Source organism: Nerophis lumbriciformis, linkage group LG04, assembly GCF_033978685.3.
Source record: "Nerophis lumbriciformis linkage group LG04, RoL_Nlum_v2.1, whole genome shotgun sequence".
In the NCBI taxonomy this organism is placed as follows: Eukaryota; Metazoa; Chordata; class Actinopteri; order Syngnathiformes; family Syngnathidae; genus Nerophis; species Nerophis lumbriciformis.
In genome coordinates, this window is record NC_084551.2 from 59,166,623 (window position 1) to 59,184,346 (window position 17,724).

Here is a 17,724-nt window from a genome sequence, read left to right on the forward strand (position 1 = left end):
TGAAAAGCATACACAATCTGTGTTAATATATTAGTCTGTGGTTAAAAGGACTTGAAAGGACTCGAAACTCAAAATGCAGGACTTAGGACTTGACTTGAGACTTTCCAGTCTTGACTTTGGACTTGACTCGGGGCTTGCCTGTCTTGACTCGGAACTTGACTTGAGACTTACTTGTGACTTGCAAAACAATGACTTGGTCCCACCTCTGCCATTTTTGTTTTCTCCCTGTCAACTGTCAGTTTAGGCTTCTCGCCGGCTCCTCATCACCACTTCAAGATGGCGGCCCAATTTCTCGCGTCACAGCAGCCAATGCTGCGTCTACTTATAACATGTCTATGGTCGTGTCTATACACAACAGGGTTCCGCTTGTCTTGTTTACCGACGCACTTTTATTGACAATGTGCAAAATGTCGCCTATAAAAAAAATCAAGAAAAACATAAAAAAAAAGTGAGTATTTTATGCTTGTGCTAAATAAGATTCAGGAGTCGAAAGTAACGCAAATCTTGCTAGAATCCTCTCCAAACGCCACTCGGACCAGTTCAATGGAACACTCGGATAATGTTGCCATAACGACGCAAAACGTCAACGCGAACTTTTTTTTCCCCTCCCTCGCAGAAATTCCATCTTTCGCAAATATACTTACTTTACCCACTTTATAAAATACAAATATTTGACAGTTTAAAAAGCGTACACCATGGAGCCCGTGGAGTCTCTCCTCAAATATGACACTCCGCTTCTCCTCACCAAAGGCAATGTTAGGAAATCAGTAAAGGTGAGTGGAAAACTCTTAAAAACAAAATTGCACAGAAAAATCAGGAAAAAACATTACTTGTTAATATTAGTGGAATAATAAACATGCAAGCGCCATTATTTTCTGCTGGATACCGCTGTAAATAGTTATCATATTAATTAACACTACATACATATTAGTAGAATAATAAACACTCAAGCTATTTTTTTTTCTGCTGGATACCAGACTGATAAAAGTGGATTCAAGCAACATGAGGTATAAATACCCATCGCCCCAATTATATTATATTTTAAGTACAACAGTTTGCCATGTTACTCTAGAAGTGTGTATTTTCAGGTGGCTATTGTAATAACATTTAGTGATGTGCAATACCACAAATTTCTTTCCGATTTGATACCGAGTAAAATTCAGGCTGGTATCGGCCATACCTTTCTGATACTTTGTGCAAATATACCTAATATATCTGCTAAAATTTAAAAAGTTGTGTTTTTCAAATAATAACATGGCATAAAGAATACACTTATTTATTTATCATATAGTATTTAGTTATTATTACTACTTAATTTCAATATGTATATACCGAGTAAATATCAGACTGGTATCGACCATACCTATCTGATACTTTGTGCAAATACACTTAATATGTCTGCTTAATTTACTCATAACACCTGAGCAGTGCCAGAAACTCATCGACTCCATGCCACGCCGCATTAACGCAGTAATTGAAGCAAAAGGAGCTCCAACCAAGTATTGAGTATTGTACATGCTCATATTTTTCATTTTCATACTTTTCAGTTGGCCAACATTTCTAAAAATCCCTTTTTTGTATTAGCCTTAAGTAATATTCTAATTTTGTGACACACGGAATTTTGGATTTTCATTTGTTGCCACTTCAAATCATCAAAATTAAATGAAATAAACATTTGAATGCATCAGTCTGTGTGCAATGAATAAATATAATGTACAAGTTACACCTTTTGAATGCAATTACTGAAATAAATCAAGTTTTTCAAAATATTCTAATTTACTGGCTTTTACCTGTATATACCAAGTAAAATTCAGGCTGGTATCGGCCATACCTATCTGATACTTTGTGCAAATATACCTAATATGTCTGCTAAATTAAAAAAAACTTGTGTATTTCAAATCATAACATGGCATAAAGAATACACGTATTTATTATATACAGTAGTATTTAATATTATTAATTAATTCTAATATATATATACCGAGTAAAATTCAGGCTGGTATCGGCCATACCTATTTGATACTTTGTGCAAATATACCTAATATGTCTGCTAAATTTTAAAAAGTTGTGTATTTCAAATAATAACATGGCATAAAGAATACACATATTTATTATATACAGTAGTATTTATTATTAATTAATTATAATATATATATATATATATATATATATCTATATATATATATCCATCCATCCATCAATCTTCTTCCGCTTATCCGAGGTCGGGTCGCGGGGGCAGCAGCCTAAGCAGGGAAGCCCAGACTTTCATCTCCCCAGCCACTTCGTCCAGCTCCTCCCGGGGGATCCCGAGGCGTTCCCAGGCCAGCCGGGAGACATAGTCTTCCCAACGTGTCCTGGGTCTTCCCCGTGGCCTCCTATATATATATATATATATATATATATATATATATATATATATATATATATATATATATATATACCGAGTAAAATTCAGGCTGGTATCAGCCATACCTATTTGATACTTTGTGCAAATATACCTAATATGTCTGCTAAATTTTAAAAAGTTGTGTATTTCAAATAATAACATGGCATAAAGAATACACGTATTTATTATATACAGCAGTATTTATTCTTATTATTAATTAATTTTAACATATATATATATATATACCGAGTAAAATTCAGACTGGTAGAAAAAAGAAATAAGCAACATAATAAAAGCATTAAAATAAATGAATTAATAAGAACTACTATTGGAATACAAAGTACATCTCAGTTCAGTTACATGAGCATGTAAACAAAGGCATTGGACACATTGCCTCCTTCACTAGTTTACTTTATTTTTTTAATGATACACATTGTCTCAAATAACTAAAGTATCAAAAGTATTGATTTGAGAATTGATGTTAAAACAGAAATATCTGGTTTTGGCTTTGTCGATATTTCCGTATCGATCCACACATCGCTAATAAAATAGTTATTTAGGTTCTGGTGTAGGACAAAGTCATTTTAGATGGGGGGCCACATGGAGAAAAATCTACTCCCAAGTGGGCCGGACTGGCAAAATCACGGCACGATAACTTAAAAATAAAGACAACTTCAGATTGTTTTCTTTAAAAATAGAACAAGCACATTCTGAAAATGTACAAATCATGTTTTTTTTTTTTTTACTAGTTAATAGTGTTCTACCTTTGTTTGTCGTTATTTATACTTTCTGAATAAATGATGTGACAATGTTCATCAGTCAACTCACTGGGGCTAATTTTCAATCCATCAAGATAAAAAAATATAAAAATGTTCAGCTTTTTTTTGTGACTTCCAGCAAGTAGAGGGACTAATTTTGATTGTGACCTCCGAGTGGAGATCCACGGCGGATCGGCTTTCTTAAAGGGACACGCACCTAGACACTTAGGCAAATGTACAGCTTTTTTTAAATATATAAATCTAATTACAGGATGTTATTTATGCACTGCAAAAAGTCAGTGTTCAAAAACAAGAAAAAAAAATTCAAAAATGAGGGGTATTTTATTTGAAATAAGCAAAATTATCTGCCAGTAGAACAAGAAAATTCGGCTTGTCAAGACTTTCCAAAACAAATAAAATTAGCTAACCTCAATGAACCCAAAAATACCTTAAAATAAGTATATTCTCACTAATAACAAGTGTACTTTTCTTGGTAGAAGAAAAAAAGACCTTTTTGCTCAATATGTTGAAAAATATTCTTAAATGAAGTAAATGCTAGTGCCATTATCTTGACATCATGATATGCGCTCGGCATCATTTTTTTTTCATGCTTGAATTAAGAAACGATTACTTTAAAAAAGCAGTTTTATACTTGCTTTGCAACAGTTGATATTCTAGTTTCAAGCATGTTTTACTCAATATAGGTCACAACATCTCAGCAACAAGCTGTAATATCTTACTGAGATCATTTAGGACAGTGGTCCCCAACCACCGGTATCGGTCCGTGGATCGATTGGTACCGGGCCGCACAAGAAATAGAACAAATAAATAAATAAAAACATTTTTGTAATTAAATCAACAACAAAAAAAACAAACAAAAAAAAATTCTTTTTTTTTTTTGTAATTAAATCAACATAAAAAACACAAGATACACTTACAATTAGTGCACTAACCCAAAAAACCTCCCTCCCCCATTCACACTCATTCACACAAAAGGGTTGTTTCTTTCTGTTATTAATATTCTGGTTCCTACATTATATATCAATATATATCAATACAGTCTGCAGGGATACAGTCCGTAAGCACACACGATTGTATTTTTTTATGACCAGAAAAAAACCAAAAAAAAACCATTGGACACATTTTCAAGCATTGACCGGTCCGCAGTTCCAAAAAGGTCGGTGACCACTGATTTAGGACCAACAGCCTTAAAACAAGTAAAACACTCTAACATAAAATCTGCTTAGTGAGAAGAATTATCTTATCAGACAGAAAATAAGCAAATATCACCCTTATTTGAGATATTTTACTTACATTTCAATTTTTGCAGTGTGTAGTTTGCTAATTTTCCTCGACTGATGTACTAACATGTGGTTTAATTTTTGTTTTACATATGTAGCATCATCTACAAAGATACAAAGAATTGCTATTTCTTTCCTTTTTTTTTTAAATTTTTTTTATTTTTTTATAGATAAGATAAATAAATATTTTCTTGGATAAAAAGGAAAGTAAAATAATATAAAAATAATTACATAAGGGAGAAAGAAGAAGAAGAAAAAAAAGTAATTAAATGAAAATGTTAGTGGACCAGCGGCACAAACAATCAAGTGTGCTTCAGGGACTGTGTTGTGTCCCTTGCAGAAGTGTTGCCCATGTTGTGGGAACCAGAATATTGATAGCAGAAAGAAACAACCCCTTTTGTGTGAGTGGGTGTGTATGAGTGTGAATGGGGGAAGGAGGGTTTTTTTTTGGGTTGATGCACTAGTTGAAAGTGTATCGTGTGTTTTTTTCTATGTTGATTTAATTAAAAAAAAAAAAAAAAAAAAAAAAAAAGAATTGCTATTGCGACATCTAGTGGACACATGTAGAACAGCAGTTTCTTTCATCCCAAAATTTTTATACTCTGCAAACTCATTTTTGAGTGCTGTGTGTAATGTTCTATATTCTCAATGGACCATTTAAAGTTTCGTGTTGTTTACTGGCATCATATTGCAGTCGACGCGTATCTCCTATGTGTGACTGCCATCTACTGGTCACACTTATCATCACACCATGTACCAAATATGATAGCTTCGAGGTGGGTAAGCACAACCAGAATTATTAGGCGCACCGGGTTATAAGGCGCTCTGTCCATTTTTGAGAACATTTAAGGATTTTAAGTGCGCCTAATATTTAATTTTAAAGATGTTTTGGTTTAAAAATTATCTGTTAATATTTAAAGTGAATATGTTGCGTTCACATCGCATAGTCATGACGGTGGTGTTCCCAGGACACAGAAGCACAGAAGGCAGAAGCAGTGTGCAGCTAAGAGTCTTTCAATTACAAAGACAAGGCAAAAATACGCGGGCCGGATAAAACCTGTTTGACACCCCTGCTCTACAGGGACGTCCTTTCAAAGTGAGCCAGCACCAGCCGCTGGACTCCCCGGTGCCCCCGCCCCCTAAAAGCAAAGCCCCCGATGGCATCAAGCAACAGAACGAGGAAATCCTCCACGTCATGTTCACCCCCAGGTAACACCTGTCGTCTTCCTCTTTGCAACGTCAAGCGAGCCTGAGTGAGTGACAGGTAACCCCACGGCAGGGAGTGGACGGAGGGCGGCCAGGTGTGGCTGCAGAGAGTGTCCACGGCGCCGTGCACGCGAGCGGACGTCCTCAACCTGGAGGAAGTGCTGGACCGGAAGCTGCAGCAGAAGCGCGCCTTAGAAACGGGGATCTGTCCCGTCCGCAGGGAGCTCTACTCTCAGTGCTTTGGTAAAAACACTCAAGTTGAACAAATAATTTCTTAAAAACATACCAAAAAAAGGGTTGTAGGTATACCGGTAATAGTATAGTATCGCGGTACTAATGAATCAAAAACGGTACTATACTGAAGAGATATTCACCAGAAATGGTTTTCACTTCACAGGTGTGCTTGAAGCTCATGGAGAGAATGCAAAGAGTGTGCAAAGCAGTAATCAGAGCAAAGGGGGGCTATTTTGAAGAAACTAGAATATAAAACATGTTTTCAGTTATTTTACCTTTTTTTGTTAAGTACATAACTCCACATGTGTTCATTCCAGTGACGTGCAGTCACTAGAGGCAGGTGAGGCAGGGCCTCACCTGCCATCACGGAAATAATATTTAAATTGTTATATGTATCCAGTGATTATACTATAAAGTTATTTTCTATTTAACTTCACCAGTTTTAGATTATTTTTATTCAAAATCGCTGAATTTTCACATTTGCCGTTCAAATACTGAGAAGAGACGGTGCGGTGAACAGCAGCCAGTTGAGGCACGTCACTCAGTGCCTCACCATAGATTGCGGACTCGGCTAACTGCTGGCCTGCTGTGCAGTGAGACTGTATTGCTATAGTTTAGTTAGCTGAGGTATATAATGTACAGTGTATTTTGTCAACAACTGTATGTGTGTAACGTATTTCTTGTGCTGAGCAATCATAAAACAGCTGTGAAGACGCACTGTGTGAGGCTCGCGTAATCCCGCCTCCTGGTGCCGGTTAATGCACCTCCGCCGCAGACTGCACTCCCCGACGGGAACGCCACACCAACCAAAGCCCACACCCAAACCCTCTACGTGCAAGACCGAATCCACCCAAAAAAAGTCACTTAACAAGAAGCCAGAAGTGCAAAAACAACATTGCTCGCGCCGGAGGAGCCGCGAACGACCGCAGGGACACAACATTAGGTACACCTGCAGACTGCAGCACGGATTTCATATTTCATTCATTCACAACTCCTCCAACACCAACACCACTGTTCCCGCACTTATAAGTAAAGGCAAGACCATAATAACGTTTTTTTTTAATTAAATGTGCTTTTTTGTGTGCTACAGTTTGTATGTGTAAAGTTAAAGTTAAGTTAAAGTACCAATGATTGTCACACACACACTAGGTGTGGTGAAATGTGTCCTCTGCATTTGACCCATCCTCTTGCTCACCCCCTGGGAAGTGAGGGGAGCAGTGGGCAGCAGCGGCGCCGCGCCCGGGAATAATTGTTGGTGATTTAACACCCAATTCCAACCCTTGATGCTGAGTGCCAAGCAGGGAAGAATGCTGGTATGAGCTTTTAAATATAACCCGTTAACTGCTGCCAATCAAATGGTGAATAAGATACTCTTTAGGGTTCATATGTTTGTAAATCTGACTGTGATGAAGTCAGTGCCTCACCAGTCATGAACCTCACCGCACGTCACTGGTTCATTCATAGTTTTGATGACAATCTACAATGTAAATCAGACCTGGGCAAATTAAGGTTAAGTTAAGCTTTTCAATCTGGCCAGCCGGACATTTCCAAATCATTTTTGTAGATCTTTAAGATGGAAAGTGTAGCTGCCATTATGATGTGATGTTTTCAAGTTACCATAAGTCTTGAACTATACAAAGTATTTCAATGGTTGGAATCGATGCTTTTGCATGATCTCATCAAATCACCAATCACCAAAATGATTACCGAACACGGCCACCGCCGCTGCTCACTGCTACCCTCACTTCCCAGGGGGTGGAGCAAGGGTATGGGTCAAATCCAATAATTTTAATATACTAGTTACTGTGTTAATCTAATTAGTTACTATGGTAATCTAATTAGTTACTATGGTAATCTAAGTCGGAGCAGCTCAGACGAGGCACCAAGCAGTGTGGGTGGGGAGCGTTTCCACAGAGTGTTTCCAGAGCCTGAAATGTGGGTGTCAGGGACAGACACGGAAGGACATTTTTACAACAAAGTTCTAGAGTTTAGTGATGAATCAGATTTTTTTTTACCCTTCGCGTTCATATTTCGTTGTGTTTGTTGTATTTTTGTTGCATTTCGCTTGATTGTAAAATATGTCAATCGAGAGGGGGTGTGACGTTGTGTCAATATTCAGTGTTTTATCGGTCATAGTTAATATTGTAAACCCCACATTCTTTATTTTCATGTACATTCTGGGTGGCTCATTCAGTAAAAAAAAGTTGAAATTCCATTCCGTTTTTAAGGCGGGCTGTCATAACGTTTTTAGCATTCAATCAGACATTATTGTGAGGTTTTGTATTAGTGTTCCTAAAAATAGATATACCGGCCCCCAGACACATGTCTTTCTCTAAATTTGGCCCCCGAGTCAAAATAATTGCCCAGGTCTGATGTAAATAGTCATGAAAATAAAGAAAGCGCATTGAATGAGGATGTGTGTCCAAACTTTTGGCCTGTACTGTATATTGTATTGGTTTTAAAAATAAAAAATACATGTTTTAATTGTGCAGCACTCAGTGGAAAACGTTCGGAACCTCCCCCCCGATTTAAACCATGAAAAAAATGTAACATTCCCACACACTTGTCAACCCTCCCGAATTTTCCGGGAACCTCCCGAAATTCAGCGCCTCTCCCGAAAACCTCCCGGGACAAATATTCTCCCGATTTTCAGCCGGAGCTGGAGGGGGCGTGGCCTCCAGCTCCATGCGGACCTGAGTGAGGACAGCCTTTTTTATGACAGGAGGACGACAGGGTGACAAGAACTAAATCATCCAGACTAGAGATAAATTGCATTATTATGTTTATCTTACCTAAAAATAAATATATTTATTAATTACAAAAAAAAACTATATACATTTTTACTATATTTTGCTAAAAACATCAAAATTGTGTTTTTATTTGTATTTTTTCTGACTCCTTATTACATCCAGCCATATAATTATACATTAAAATAAACATATATGAAATAATTCATTTTAAATGATCATAATTCATTTAAAATGACCATATTTAATTATTAAAATAATTGCTTGTTTATCAACAACGTTAGCATTTTATTCATTACATTTTGAAGCTCTCAGAAGCCAAGTTTTGTTAAATCCTTAATATTTATTTATGCAAGTTTGAAGTATCAATTATCTAAACACAGTTTTGTTTGCATATTTTCAGGATATATATATACATACATATATATATATATATATATATATATATATATATATGTATGTATATATATATATATATATATATATACATGTATATATATTTCATATATATATATATATAAATGTATGTACTGTATGTATGTATGTATGTGTATATATATATATATATATATATATATATATATATATATATGAAATACTTGACTTGGTGAATTCTAGCTGTCAATATACACCTCCCCTCTTAACCACGCCCCCCCCCCCCCCCCCCTCCCGAAATCGGCGGTCTCAAGGTTGGCAAGTATGCATTCCCACATGGAGAATATAACATTTTGGTCTGATCCATTGTTGGGACCAAGCTTGCATTTGTGAACTGCAGTGTTGTTTTTCATCGCAAACCAAAAATAACATTTCAATAAATTACCGTATTTTCCGCACTATAAGACGCACCAGATTATAAGGCGCACCTTCAATGAATGGCCTATTTTAAAAAACTGTTCATATATAAGGCGCACCGCATTATAAGGCGCATAGAATAGACGCTACAGTAGAGGCTGGGGTTACGTTATGCATCCATTAGATGGAGCCGCGCTAAAAGGAATGTCAACAAAACAAATAGTGATTGTACTGACACTTCTACTTGCTGCTCTCTGTTCCAGTTTGTCCTCCAACTGTAGCCATCTCACTTTGTTCCCTCGGAAACTCTGTTTAGTCTTCTTTACTTGGCGCAGGTCATCATGTTGCTTCCTCCACTTCCGCACCATTGATTCGTTAATGTTAAATTCTCTCGCTGTTGCTCTATTCCCGTGTTCTACTCCGTGACTAATCGCCTTGAGTTTTAACTCTGCGTCGTAAGCGTGTCTCTTAATAGGAGCCACTTTTGGGTCTTTACATAAAGTTTAGGTCTCGCAACTACGGTAAGCAGCCGCCGACTTCATTTTCCGCGCGCTTCTTCTTCTACGGGGGAAAATGAAGTCGGCGGCTGCTTACCGTAGTTGCGAGACCTGTTGTGGCTCAATATATAAGGCGCACCGGATTATAAGGCGCACTGTCAGCTTTTGAGGAAATTGGAGGTTTTTCGGTGCGCCTTATAGTGCGGAAAATACGGTAAGTAGTAAAATGTAAATCTGAACCAAGTTAGAGCCATAACCCAATCTTATTTCCCTCCCTCGTATCAGAGGAGCTGATTCGACAGGTGACCATCAACTGCGCCGAGAGGGGCCTCCTGCTGCTGCGGGTCCGAGACGAGACCCAAATGACCATCTCGGCCTACCAGACCCTCTACGAGAGCAGCGTGGTGTTCGGCATGAGGAAAGCTCTGCAGGCCGAGCAGGGAAAGGTGGACATGCAGCAAAGAGTAAGACTTGCCAGGTTTATTGCCTGCATTTCTGTCATAAATCCAGCAGAGGGCAGCCTTCATTTAATAAAGCAGACTTTCCTCCACCTTTTAGATTGATGATTTGGAGCGAGAGAAACAAGAGCTGATCAATCAACTCAATGAACAAAAAGCTGAGTGCGTGGCGACGCAGAAGAGGGAAGAGGAGAAGCGTGACGCACAGGAAAAGAAGCACATGGAGCAAACTCAGTTTCTGAAGAGAACCAACCAGCAGCTGAAGGTGAGGATGGAGGAAAAAAGTATTAACAATTTCCTTTTTAACGTTTGGATTTGTATTCCCATTTAGGCACAGCTGGAAGGAATCGTTATGCCAAAGAAGTAACGCCAATGATGAAGTTAAGATTGTTCCTGAGAGTGAATCCAGATGACTATTGAACATTTATTCCAAAAATAAAGTACGATTGAGAGTCTTTTTAGGAATATTTGCTACCTTGCTTAGCGTTTGGCTCTTTTTGCCTTACTGCCCTGTGAGGGTGCCGCTTGGACCTCTAGTTTCTTGCTCTTATTCCTGTTTTTCACGTTGTGTGTTTCGTAATAGCGTGCGCCCACTTTCTTCGACTTGTTGGCGCGCTCCTTCGCTCTTTTCTGCAGAGGCAAAAAACAGGTTAATATGATATTTGAAACCCCCCCCCCCCCCCCAAATAAAGAGTGTTACCTCTTTGGATGACAGGTTGGCTCGCTGGGAGGGTTCTTCGTCCTCAGCTTTCCTCTTCCTGTTTTTCTGGGGGGCAGCTGAGGTGGAATACAAACACTCAACTTAACCTTAAGATGGACTCACTCTTAACAGGGTCGAAAAGTGTCAACACTTTAGTCTTAGACTTAGACTAACTTTAATGATCCACAAGGGACATTTTTCCACACAGTAGCTCAGTTACAATGATGGAAAAGATAGAAAGGACAATGCAGGTATAAAATAGACTAAAAGCAATATAAAATATAACATATATACGTAAAATGTACATAATATATGTACAGTAGGGGTGTAACGGTGCGTGTATTTGTATTGAACCGTTTCGGTACGGGGGTTCCGGTTCGGTTCGGAGGTGTACCGGACATGTCCTCTTTTGCGGGGCTGTCAGGGCAGAGTTTCTTAAATGCCTTAAATGTCCGGCATTTTGAGTTAGGGTTGCGTGTATTTTCAATGTACCTTCAGGGTTAAGAAGGGGTTAAAAACAAAACAAACAGCAGCATTGGTGAGGGAGAGGCAGAGACAGAGAGAGAGAGAGAGTTATGATAAACGCGGATGCGTCGCCAGGCTCTGCTTTTTATCCATAGATTTATCACATTTTATTTTTTATTATCTATAGCAGGGGTGTCAAAAGTGTGCCCCGGAGGCCATTTGCGGCCCACAGCTAATGTTTTAAAGGCCCACGGCACATTCTAAAAATACTATTAAAATAGAACAAAAACATAACAAAAGTGAAATAAAAAAGCTTAAAGGTTAAATGTAATTTAGAAAAAGTTACAATGTTGACTAATAAAAGAAAGCTGTTTTTTTTTTTTTCAAACTGCCATTGCTCAAAACATAATATTGAATCAAAATCAATGTTATTATGAATTATTGACCTATCCAAGGTTCCCATTACTTCACATCAAATATTCCACTAAGAAAAATATTTTTGGTGGAAGATTTTGCAAATTTGGTAAATAAATAACCAAAAAATGTATATTTTGTTGTTTTCTTACTGTACCTAAAATGAACCGAACTGTGACCTCTAAACCGAGGTACGTACCGAACCGAAATTTTTGTGTACCGTTACACCCCTATCTAAAAGTGTCAACATTTTAGTCTTAGACTTAGACTAACTTTAATGATCCACAAGGGAAATTGTTCAACACAGTAGCTCAGTTACAAATGATGGAAAAGATGGAAAGGACAAAGCAGGTATAAAATAGACTAAAGGAATATAACATATAACATATATACGTAATATTTACATTATATATGTACAGTATAGGACAGGGGTCAGCAACCCGCGGCTCTGGAGCCACATGCGACTCTTTAGCGCCGCCCTGGTGGCTCCAAAATGTATGGAATTTGACAAAAAATGGGGTGAAAAATATGTTTTTTGTTGCAATATGGTTTCTGTAGGACAAAAATGACACACACCTTCCTAATTGTAAGAAAGCCCACTGTTTAATGTTTGTGTTCATGCTTCACTGATGAGAGTATTTGGCGAGCGCTGTTTTGTCTTAGCCCTTTGAGACTTTTGTGATTTAGGGCTATATAAATAAACATTGATTGATTGATTGATTGATTGATTGATAATTTCAGCAGCCCTTGAACTCACCGATGTGTGAACTGTGACTCAACAGTTTATGTGTACAACTTTCTCCGATGCTGCCACAGAAAGACGTGTTTTATGCCACTCCTTCTTTGTCTCATTTTGTCCACCAAACGTTTTATGCTGTGCGTGAATGCACAAAAGTGCGCTTTGTTGATGTTGTTGACTTGTTGGAGTGCTAATCAGGCATATTTGGTCAGTGCATGACCGCAAGCTAATAGATGCTAACATGCTAGCTGTACGTACATATTGCATCATTATGCCTCACTTGTAGGTATATTTAAGCTAATATAATATCCTTTACTTTTATCCTCTATGTGTATAATTTAGTTTTGCATGTCTCATGACACATTTCAGATAGTTGTTTCTGTGCTATGTTGTTCCAGACCACAGCAAATATTACCTAGCTTGCCTAAGATTGTAGTATATCTATTAAAAGAAGACAGCCCACCGTTTCCTTTAACTTGGACACACACATCTATACCTTTGGCCATTAAAAGCCAGTCATTTCCAGGAGTTATCTCACCTTCTGAGTAGCCTCTGATTTACTAATGTTTTTCTAATGTTGTAAAAATGTGTAGAATGAATATTCAATTTCAACATTTCTGTCAACGAAGATTTGCTTCAGCTTGCGACACATAGTGATTTTGATAGTAGGCTATTATAGCTAATATAAACACTTACTTCATGTGTTGTCTTCATAGTAACACTTATATAAGACTTTTAAAGTAATTTTGATAGTAGGCTAACATAGTTAGTATAGACACTTACGTCATGTGTTGCCTTCATTATAACACTTATATAAGACTTTTCATTTTTTGCGGCTCCAGTTTAGCTCTAGTTTTTTGTATTTTCGGTCCAATATGGCTCTTTTAACGTTTTGGGTTGCTGACCCCTGGACTATACGCACTCACTCTTTAAGGGGTCTAAAAGTGTCAACATTTTCGAATGGAGGAAAAAAAAAAGTCCTCCTTTCTGTCCAATACCACATGAAAGTGGTTGCTTTTTGCCATCTTATTTGTCCAGCTTCCATACTCTTTTTTTATACACTTTACAAGAAATACATTGGCGGCAAACTCCTTAGCTTGCTAGCTAGTGCACACCAGCTTTCTGGGACTCTTATTTTGTTAGCACAGGCAGGATGAAGCAGCGCTTTTATTGTGAAGATAGGAACTGTGCGGTCAGTCTTTAGAGGTTTGACAGCTGTTGAATAATCATATCTCATAAGGAGTACATGTAAAGCCTGTTTAACAATTTAATTGTTTATCGTTTTAGGCCAACCTCGGAAAAATATAGAAATGTGTGGTTGTAGATAGCCACAACATACCCCCCCAGTCACCCTCCAGCTATTTTTAAAGTAGTGACAAACAGTAATTAAACCATAAAGGCTGTTTCAGCAAAACGATCAGCTCATCCGAAGCTGTTAAAAGGTGCCCTGTTGAGCAAAATGGACTTTGTCACGCTCGCTTTAGAGCAGGCCTGGGCAATTATTTTACTCTGGAGGCCAGATTTAGATAAAAAGGTGTCTGGGGGATGGTATATCTGTTTTTAGGAACACTAATACAAAACCTGATGATTGAAAGCTAAAAACGTTATGACAGACCACCTTAAAAAACGGAATGAAATTTGAATTTTTTTTTACTGAATGAGACACCCAGAACGTACATGAAAATAAAGAATGTGGGATTTACAATATTAACTATGAATGATAAAACACTGAATATTGACAACATATTTTACAATCAACCGAAACGCAACCAAAATGCAACAAACAGTGAAAAAAACCCCACCTACAATCTGAGATATCTCATAGTGACCATAGTAAGTAATTAGATGACCATAGTAACTAATTAGATGACCATAGTAACTAGCATATGATGCAGATTCCAAGCATTGAAAGACTTAGTATAGTTGAAGACTTCCAGTCATTAGAAAACATCACTGCATATCATAATGGCAGCGACACTTTACATCTGAAAGATCAAAAACAATTATTTGGGAATGTCCGGCGGGCCAGATTGAAAAGCTCAACGGGCCGCATGTGGCCCCCGGGCCTTAATTTGCCCAGGTCTGCTTTAGAGAGTCTGTGTTTTCATGACATCAGGGACAAGAGACCGCCTGTGATCCGCCCCCAGCTAAAAAGGCCAATAATTATCAATACCGATCAGTATAAAAAACTTATGTCGTTATTAGGGTTGCAAAATTCCAGGAATATTCAAAGTTGGAAACTTTCCATAGGAGTTAACGGGAATTAATGGGAATAAACATTGAATGCAACATGCTAGATCTTGCAGCATGATTATTAGATAAAACAACCTAATTTCATGCAAATTGAGTAGAATTTCAACCCTGCACAGTGCATTCCTCCATCACATGCACGGTTAATTCCCAGCATGCTACACACTACAGCAGGGCTATTGAGGGCACACTAGTATTTGAGACCGGGAGGGGGGGTGGGGGGTCCCCACATCTGCGGTCCTCTCCAAGGTTTCTCATTGTCCCATTGGGTTGAGTTTTTCCTTGCCCTGATGTGGGATCTGAACCGAGAATGTCGTTGTGGCTTGTCCAACCCTTTAAGACACTCGTGATTTAGGGCTATATAAGTAAACATTGATTGATTGATAGATGGAAGACACAAACCCCAGACCAAGTATTGATATTTAGACTACAAACTAGGCCTGCAACTAACGATTATTTATACACATCTTCTATAATGAACCCTGGAGTGCTGTCAACTAGATGATTAAGTTCTTCTAACCTAACATGATAGCCTGTTTCAAACGTCATGTTTTACCTTTCTTCTGTGCTTGCTTCTTGGAAGGTTCTGGTCGTTTCTTCTGGATGTCGCTGAGCACTTTGTCAGAAAGTGATTTAGGTATCCTGTTCCATAAAAAAAAAAAGACACAGGTTAGTTTCCCCTCCTGACAACTTTAAGTTAGTTTGAAAGTCGACTGACCGTATCGCAGAGAAGCGCTTGGATTTGGCCCGGTCCAGAAACTGCTTATACTTGGCAATCTTATCGTCTAGCTCGCGGATCACCTGCTTGGAAGTCTTGCTGGACTCAACGACCGGAACCTTGTCGCCAACTGGCTCGCTGGTGTCTTCCTCTTCCTTCTTTTTCTCTACACCATCTTCTTCCTCGCTGTCCTCTTCCACTTCAGCCTCAGAACCAGAAAAGTCAGAGATGTCTAGGTCGGGCATTTCCACAGGGACCAGGTCTTCCTCGTTGAATTCTGGCGCCACGTTGATCTTGCCGAAGTTCTGTCGCACGTTTGAGACAATCTTGTCTAGCTGCTCCTTTTCTTTTTTCTTGTCTTCATCTTCCACAGCAGGGACAGTGGCCGCGTCGTCTGTCTGCCCAACATCTACTGCTTCTGAGGGGCCTTCTACTGGCAGCGGCTCCTTGTGCCAGACCAAGATTTAACAGTTTCAACATGGACGGGCTCTTGTGAGAAATGCAACCTTTATGAAATATTTTTTACCTCGTGGTGTCCCTGGTCTCCCTGGGGTCCTGGGGGCTTCACAAAAAAAGGTATACGCCCCCGCTGCCAATCATTCAACACCATTTTGGACACAGTGGGGAGATCTGGTTCGCCTCCCTGCACAATGAAAAATATGTTATACTTGTAATTAGGGCTGGGCGATATATGGAATATACTCGATATATCGCAGGTTTGTATCTGTGCGATATAGAAAATGACTATATTGTGATATTGGAGTATACGTTCTCACCAGTTGCTTTTAGCTGCGGGCATTACACTAAAGGCTCTTTTCACTCTTTCCTGTCTCTCCTCAGAGACATAAAACAAGCGCACATTCTTACATACGTCACATACTGTCGCGCATGCAAGGTCATACGCCCTCGCCGAGCAGAGAAGTAGCAGCATGGGTAACGTTAGCTGTGATGCTGGCGGTGCGAGTGGTAATACGAGAGAAAGGTGCGAATCTGGTAACAAATGAAGAAGGAAGAATAATTAATTCCCCAGAAAAACAGCAGGGAATCCATCGTCTGGCGGTGGTTTGGCTTCAAGCGGGAAGATGTTGAACAGACATCTGCCGCGAGATACAGTCTGGTGTGCTGTGGGAGATGATCTAATTTCACCTATTTGGGTTAAAAATATTTTTTGCAAACCAGTAATTATAGTCTGCAAATTAAGTGTTGTTGTTGAGTGTCGGTGCTGTCTAGAGCTCGGTAGAGTAACCGTGTAATACTCTTCCATATCAGTAGGTGACAGCCGGTAGCTAATTGCTTTGTAGATGTCGGAAACAGCGGGAGGCAATGTGCAGGTAAAAAGGTGTCTAATACTTAAATAAAAAATAAACAAAAGGTGAGTGCCCCTAAGAAAAGGCATTGAAGCTTAGGGAAGGCTATGCAGAACAAAACTAAAACTGAACTGGCTACAAAAGTAAACAAAAACAGAATGCTGGACGACAGCAAAGACTTACTGTGGAGCAAAGACGGCGTCCACAATGTACATCCGAACATGACATGACAATCAACAATGTCTCTACAAAGAAGGATAAAAACCACTGAAAAAACACTGCACAAGATGGAGCCTGCATACCACAGTTTGAGAATCACTGAGCTAGAATAAGCAAAAAGCTGACTGTGGAGTTTGGGTGTCTGTTCGTTTTCCCATAATAAGAGATAGCATGCAGCATTTTTAACTGCTTTTGGTGCTATGAGATAACCTGCCAAACAGCAACACGCTGCTAATGACATTTATTGGCTGCACGTGAGCCGCATTAGTGTGTCGACCTGGTAGTTACAATTAATGTGTGGTGTCTAAGTTGTCCAAATATTTTTGTGGCTCAAAAGGCATCACTGGATGAGCAGAGTGTGTGCGTCCTTTGGTGCGATTAAAGAGAGCGGCTGCTGTCAATGCATGTATGCTTTGTTTGTTTTGGTGTGATTACGGAGAAAATGACTAGTTTTGCCTGATAGTAGTTTTGTTGCTGATGTTGTGTTGGTGTGGTTACGGCCGACAGTCTTTAGTTTTTCTCAATAAAATGAT

The 17,724-nt window shown here is 38.8% G+C and overlaps 2 protein-coding genes across 2 annotated transcripts in view; one reads left to right on the forward strand and one right to left on the reverse strand.

The window, feature by feature from the left end:
* Positions 1 to 601: 601 nt before the first annotated feature.
* On the forward strand, positions 602 to 10,826 carry dnali1 (dynein, axonemal, light intermediate chain 1). The gene is made up of 6 exons (XM_061958680.2): positions 602 to 773; positions 5,527 to 5,654; positions 5,725 to 5,894; positions 10,207 to 10,385; positions 10,480 to 10,644; positions 10,711 to 10,826. The coding sequence occupies exons 1-6, from the start codon at positions 696 to 698 to the stop codon at positions 10,744 to 10,746; spliced, it is 756 nt and encodes a 251-aa protein (XP_061814664.2). The 5' UTR covers positions 602 to 695; the 3' UTR covers positions 10,747 to 10,826.
* The window catches only part of gnl2 (G protein nucleolar 2), a 33,786-nt gene continuing 26,851 nt past the window's right edge, over positions 10,790 to 17,724 (reverse strand). Inside the window, exons 12-16 of the mRNA XM_061958655.2 lie at positions 16,192 to 16,308; positions 15,666 to 16,111; positions 15,504 to 15,589; positions 11,080 to 11,156; positions 10,790 to 11,009 (exon numbers count right to left, since the gene is read on the reverse strand). Of these exons, the coding sequence (XP_061814639.2) occupies positions 10,860 to 11,009; positions 11,080 to 11,156; positions 15,504 to 15,589; positions 15,666 to 16,111; positions 16,192 to 16,308 (876 nt within the window). The 3' untranslated portion in view covers positions 10,790 to 10,859. The remainder of the gene's footprint in view (positions 11,010 to 11,079; positions 11,157 to 15,503; positions 15,590 to 15,665; positions 16,112 to 16,191; positions 16,309 to 17,724) is intronic.